This window comes from Terrapene carolina, unplaced genomic scaffold, assembly GCF_002925995.2.
Source record: "Terrapene carolina triunguis isolate 2854851 unplaced genomic scaffold, T_m_triunguis-2.0 Scaffold629, whole genome shotgun sequence".
NCBI classification, from domain to species: domain Eukaryota; kingdom Metazoa; phylum Chordata; order Testudines; family Emydidae; genus Terrapene; species Terrapene triunguis.
This window is the reverse complement of record NW_020664980.1, coordinates 2363081-2369808: the sequence shown is the minus strand read 5'-3', so window position 1 is coordinate 2369808 and position 6728 is coordinate 2363081. Positions and strand designations below refer to the sequence as shown.

General features: G+C 47.5%; 1 protein-coding gene across 11 annotated transcripts in view; it reads left to right on the top strand.

The window, feature by feature from the left end:
• The first annotated feature begins 3344 nt into the window (after positions 1 to 3344).
• TCERG1 (transcription elongation regulator 1) overlaps positions 3345 to 6728 on the top strand; it is a 50311-nt gene continuing 46927 nt past the window's right edge. For 6 of the 11 annotated variants that reach the window (XM_029913430.1, XM_029913427.1, XM_029913428.1 and 3 more), the window contains exons 1-3: positions 3356 to 3436; positions 4990 to 5081; positions 5661 to 5886. In XM_029913430.1, coding sequence (XP_029769290.1) covers positions 5662 to 5886 — 225 coding nt within the window. In that variant the 5' untranslated portion in view covers positions 3356 to 3436; positions 4990 to 5081; position 5661. Of the gene's footprint in view, positions 3437 to 4419; positions 5082 to 5660; positions 5887 to 6728 lie in introns of those variants that run through there. The other 5 variants (XM_024199359.1, XM_024199365.1, XM_024199368.2 and 2 more) reach the window with 3 other exon arrangements.

The window sequence follows — 6728 nt, the reverse complement described above, 5'->3', positions numbered from 1 at the left end:
GAAAAAACACCCCCTGGAGAGCAGCAAGTTTCAGCGCTGTAACGTGCCAGTGTAGACAGTGCACCAGCGCAGGGAGCCGAGCTTCCAGCGCTGGTAGCTATGCCCCTCGTGGAGTTTTATTTAGAGCGCGCTCTCCCAGGACTACACAAGCCACGTTAAAGTGCTGCCGCGGCAGCGCTTTAACGTTGCCAGTGTAGACTAGCCCTTAGTCTTCCTGTGGATGCTGGAGACAGGCCTACGAGCAATGGCTGCCACAGCCATGCAGAGACATGGATCCGAGTCACCTGGAACTGGATATTCCTCCTCCCCTTTTGGAATGCCAGTGGTTTTCTACTGGAAGACAAAGGGTTCTCGCCTTACATAAGAGCTATATAAGGCAGGGGAGTGACATCATCATCATGGTTCTCCTCTGCCTCCCCACCCTAAGAGACACTGAAAAAGATCTGGAAGCAAGAACTGAATGGGAGTGGAAGAAGGATTGAGCCCAAGTTGCAAGGATGTCCAGCTAATGAGTAATAATAACTGAGGTTTCAAGCTGGAGGCCAGTGCATCTGCCTTTCAAGACTTTCTGTAATCTGCCTGTAACAATATCTAGGGTGAGAAATTACTATTTGTAACCAATTTCTTTAGTGAAACAAGCTTAGTTTTATTTGTTTAGTAATCTACTTTGTTCTGTTTGTTCTGTACCCCTTTAACCACTTAAAATCTGCCTTTTATAGTTAATAAAATGTGTTTGGTTTCTTATTAAACCCAGTTTCTGTAATTTCTAACTCGGGGGAGGCAAGAAGTTGTGCATACCTTCCTCCACCTTGAAGGAGGAGGCGGATTTCATAATATACCTTTGGGTCTGCACTCCAAGGGAGGTGGACACCTGAGTGCTGGGGCAAGTCCCTTAAGCTGAGCCTTCCCAGAACTGATCTCTTGTTTCGTTCTGCAGCAAGACAGGTAAAAAGGGTCCCAGGCTGACATAATAGGCGGGCTCAGTGGTATCTCAGCACATCAGATGGCATCCTAAGGGGTCCAACCCATCACAGGGTGGTTGTGGGTGGTATTTGCAATAGCATATAATTTTTCATTTCCCATAAGCAACATTTCTTATGTCAGCTGTCAGGGTTATTTTGTTCTTAGCAAGACCTATTATTAACTAGCTAGTTCTAGCTAGCATTTTACTAATCTGACTGTGTGTAGCTGAAGGCAATACATCCAGTTCATGTATAAATTTCAAATTATTAGCTACACTCTTAGGGGAAAGGGTTGGGGATGTAACTGGAAAAGGCGAGGCACGGGTAACTACAGTTCTCTTCTGCCTGTGTCTGGGATGTGCACATTAAAGATCCCATAGCACTTGCAGGGAGATAATCCCACTATTTTGGCAAACATTTCCTTTCTCAGCAATAGGTTCTAATACCCAAAGCTGTAAAAAGGGTATTACTTATGTGCATAACATATGCTGGTTTTCCCCACACACTTATACTACCAGAAAACTATAGGAAGAGTTTTGAGATACCTCAGCTAACCCAATGGTGCACAGATAATTAAGGTCTAAACCAAACATAGGGGATACACATTCTTCTGAAGTGAGGGCCTTAATTAATAAAGACTGTTTGTTTAAAAGAAGAAGTGGTACTTTCTCATTCACTTGGATAGATAATCCTGCATTTCAATATATTTATAATTTTTACTTGCTAGCTATACTTAGTGAATTGAGATGAGAATTTAGACCTATAGGGGCAATTTTTTAAAACGTGGATAGCATGGGTCATGGATCGTGGATATCAAAACTGGTTTTGGACACAAAAATAAGTTGCAGTTACTCCACTTGTATGTACAGTTACCCACCTGTCATACAATGTAATTTTACAGGAACAATGTTTAGCCTTAGTTTGAAATTTACTGTGCAGATACTCTTCCAACATACACTGTGCTGGACGGTCTCCTATATATTCCGTCTCTTTCACACACACACAAAATTGATTTATGTATTTTGTATTTATTGTTGCTGGGCAGGTGGAGTTATTTTATCTTGATTTTATTTTTCAAGCACTCCAAACTGTACTTGCCAAAAGGCAGCTGGCCCCAAAGAGTGTGCAAATGAAATTCAACGTGACATGGTCAGTGGCATTGGAACAATTCTTATAGTGGGGTGCTGAAAGCTATTGAACAAAAATGTAAACCCTGTAAACCCCCAATACCGCTAGTTCCTGGACATGGCAATGTAGGAAGGGGAGAATGGAAGTGCCAATAAGGTTATGATCCCAAGCATATGTGGGGTTTTAAAGGTGGGATGGGGGCTGCTACTTATCCTCCCCCTCGCTTCTCAGGGGCATTGCAGCAGAAGCACTATGCCTCAACTACAGGAAATCTAGTCATAAGAAATCAACTAAAGATATCCCTGTCCTTCTGCCATCCTCAAAAAGGGAGGTGGTTGCCATAGGAGCTGGGGACACTCACTCAGTATATGGGAGCTTTGCTTAGCTCAGCAGAGCCAGCTTCTCCCAGTCAGCCTCCCCCCCAGCAGAATGACCCCTGCTGCCAAGTGTTGGCATCTAGAGCAGGCCGTGGGGCAGCTGCCAGCCTGTCAATGGTTTTCTCCATAGGCCAGCCCCAGCACCCTGAACTCCCCGGGCAGCCAGCCCGACTCTAGGAGCGCAGGGTGCTGCCCTCCTTGCTGGGGCACCGGGAGGCAATCACCCCCCGCAGCAGGTGCAGCCACCCAGCCCGCCTCCGTCTCCGCCACCTGCCCTGCGTGTCCCTGCCAGTAACTCACGCATGTAGCCTGTAAATCAGACAATAATGCTAATGCCGCTCGCTGATTGGCTGGCAATGTCCTAACTCTGTTCCCTGATTCGCTAGAATATCTTAACTTTGTTTCCTGCTTCGTTGGCACGCTCGCTACTGCCAGAGGGTCTCCGATTGGTTAGAGTTGGAGCCTATCCCCTTTTATGATTGGTTGCATGCTACGTCATTTTGTTTTTTGATTGGCCGGCACATAGCTCATTCTGATCTTTGATTGGTTAGTATCCTATTCGCCCTATCTTTGAATTGGTTGTATTTTTCTTTGCGTTTTTCTGATTGGCTGGCATCTTATGTGAGATCAGTTCCGGTCTCCCCGCGGGTCACGGGTCACGTGACATGGGTCGCCTGGGCCACTCAGGGGAGCGGGACGGCTTCTCGCAGCCAATCACAGCTTGTCTTACTTCCCTCGTTCAAAGTCGGCGGGCGCGATGGCCAATGCTGGTTAGGTCCCGCCCATGCGTCTAGTGAGCGACGGTCCTGGTAGCCAATGACGTGGGGCGCGGCCTGGCGGCGGAGGTGGCGGCTTCGGCGGGGCTGGTGAGGCGGCGATGGCGGACCGAGGAGGCGGTGGCGGCGCTGGGGCTGGCGGCGGCGAGGGAGACGCGGGGGCGGCGGCGGAGCGGTACAATAATGAGATCAGGTAGCGCAGCCCGGCGGGGCTTCAGGGACAGGGAAGCGCGGGGTTTCACACGCCCCGCGCTGCGGCCTGGCCGTCGGGCCTCCCCCACCGACCCCTGCGGCTGCAGGCTCCTCCCCCAGGGCCTTGTGGTCCCGCGCACCCACCCTTCCCTCCCGGTGGTTTCGCAGGGTCTTCCGCTTCTCCCCCATGGCGCGCCGGGCAATCTCTCCGTGAGCCCTGGGTCCGGCAGCTCCTTCCCTCTCTCCCTCCGCAGACCCTCCCCCGGGCCCCGCCATCCCTCTGTGCCCCCTCCTCCCCGCGGATCCTTCCCTCCCACCCCCTCCGTGCTTCCCCCTTTGGGCCCGGCGACCCCGCTCTGCTCCCCGCGCAACCGGGCCCGGCGACTCGTTTGAGCTCCCTGCAGCATGCTGCCTTGGGAAGCAGGCGCTGCCTGTAGGCTAAGCACACCACTAGCTGTGTCCCCTGGCGAGACGCACGGTGTCCAGGGCCTCAAGGGGCAAATGCAGCTGTGGCTGTCATGTTTGATTTTTCTCTGACTCGTGCTCTCCTTCCATGCATCCCAAACTGCAGAGTTGCCCCCTTGTTAGTAATTGTATAAAGCTAGAACTAAATCATTCCATCCTTTGGGGTAGGAGTGGTGTCTTTGGAGGGGGGTGGGGGGGTTGAAATACAACCAACACGCTGGGACTCTCATCCTGATTGGGGTGTACCACAACAGAAATCTGAAATAAAAGTAACGCTCTCTGATGCCCGGCACAACAGACAGGAACTAATGCCAGCATGAGTGGTAAAATAGCTTTCCTGGCCTTACTTAATTGGAACAGAAGAACCTGCCATACTTGTTCAGACAAAAGGTCCATCTAGCCCAGTATCCTGTCTTTTGACAGTGGCCAATGCCAGGTGCTTCAGAGGGAATGAACAGAACAGGTAATCATCAAGTGATCCATCCCCTGTCGCCCATTCCCAGCTTCTGGCAAACAGAGACTAGGGAAACATTATGGCTCCTGGGAGCACATAACCTGGTGTTATGGCAATAGGTGTTCTAAAAACTATAGTTCTGTCTTAACAGTACAATTCATGGTGTTGCTGATAAATCCCTATGCTGTTTGGGACCTTGCTCTCTGACTGTCATTTGCCTTGTTTCTGTCTCATCACCGTTAAGATTAGCTGGGATGCTGTTATTGTCAGTTCCTAGGATGATGTTTTCCAGGCCTGACAGAAGAGTTTTCTCAGTAAAGAGTACCCCTATATTTAGAATTTGCTCCCTTTGGTGCTCCATCACTGTTAGAGGTTGGTGATCTTTGGGGCATCATTCAAAGCACATTAATTTTGTTTTGCTCTTGGGCATCTCAGGGTTAGTAGCAATGGTCAGTTATGTACCACTTAGTGGGCTGCCCCTATAAAACCTATGTAAAACAGCACCTGGTTTCTAAAACTGTAGGTGCTATATGAAACGTAAATCAGCAGAAGTAGAAGTCTATATAATCTGAGTGCTGAGTTGCATGTGTTTTGCCGTTCACCACCTTATAACCTTTGTTTTTTTCAATTTTGAGTCATCATGCCAACATTGGTATTGCACTGGCACTAAATGGTGGGCAAAATTGTTTTCCTGAGAGCATCAGAAGAGCGTTTGTTGGTTGCAAAGGTGAACGTTTTTTTCTATATATACACTTATTAAGCTGCCTGTGTAGTGGGCTGGGTGGCACATTGGGATTAGTATATTAGCCTTTCATCACTGCAGATCAGAGTTCAAATCCTCCGTTAGGTCATAAGTGAAAAGGATGCAGATGGTCTCATCCAAGTCCCTGGTGGACACTCATTCACATTATGAAATAACTAAAAACCTTGGCACAATCGGCAGCCATTGCTCGAGAGGCCTAAGATCTGACTATAGATAGACACGGTGATTCAGGTCATGTTTGAAGTGCTTTGGCAGAGCTGTGTGAGGGAAGCTTGCACAGTGCCTGTCCGTACTAAGATGGTTCAATCTAAAGGTCACTCATTTTCATGAGTGAAAAAAATCACATTCAGACTTCTAATGAATTTAAATTGTGAGGGGGGGAAAACCTATTAAAGTACTTGTACTTTTAATTTTATCTATTGAAACTTGACAAAATTTGTCATGTCCTTCTGCTTTTACTAGTTTCACTTTTTGTAACACAAATTAATCTATCCTGCAACTAATCAGCAAACACAAATAGTTTTCTTCTGGCTTTACACACAGAATGGCTCAGCAGCAAGCACTGAGATTTCGTGGCCCAGCTCCCCCACCAAACGCTGTCATGAGGGGTCCACCACCTCTCATGCGCCCACCTCCACCTTTCGGTATGATGAGAGGTCCACCTCCACCACCTCGTCCTCCCTTTGGACGTCCTCCATTTGATCCTAATATGCCTCCAATGCCACCTCCAGGAGGGATTCCTCCACCAATGGGGCCTCCACATCTACAGGTAAAGAGTGTATGGGTTTGGTTTTCTGTTTTTGATGTGGATGGATGTGGTAAGAAGTCAGCAGCATTCAGAAGTGATTACAGCAGGAAAAGAAAAAAGTAAATGTTAAAACTAATTGGGTTTTGATCTTATCCTTTTTTATCACACTGCATGTTGTTCAAAAATACCTATAATAGAAGATCCTTCACATTGTTCCTAAAGGCAAACATAATGGAATCATGTGCACAGTTAAGATGAGTTCATTGACAAAAAACTCCAGTAGTGCAGAGGTAAAATTCTCTGGTAGTGCCTTGTGTCCTTCCAGATCATCAAGGTCAACTACCCTCTAACTTTTGAAAACCAGGTAATGAAGAGTAGAGCTAACACAAATTAAACCTCAGAAAACCATGAAAGTTAAGGTACATGCCACCCCCGCAATATAACTGCTCCTTGGAGCTGGCCTTAGCCACTTGAAATGGTTTAGTAAGGGTGGTGCTATAATAAGACATGAAGAATAAAAAGGAGACTGTCCCATTGTGTTGTGATCAACAGTTTTTAATTCCAACATTTATCTGCATGCACTCCAGCTGCATTCCTTGTGTTAGATGTGGTTGTATTGAAAGGTGGATCGCTTAGTTGGAGCAGTTTGGAAGAGTTGTTACTGTGATATGAAAAGAGGTGCATATGTACCTTGAGGGATCAAGCAGGCCTAATTTCAACACGGGTTCTGTAGAGGTGTGTCAGTAGTGGCGCACAGTCATCTTGTCATGTGGATTGCCACCAGTCTAGTGAAAGGATTGTAATATTTAGCAAATTTGGGTTGGTTGCTCTGGAGTGGGCTCAGTCTGTGTAGTTAGCTCGTG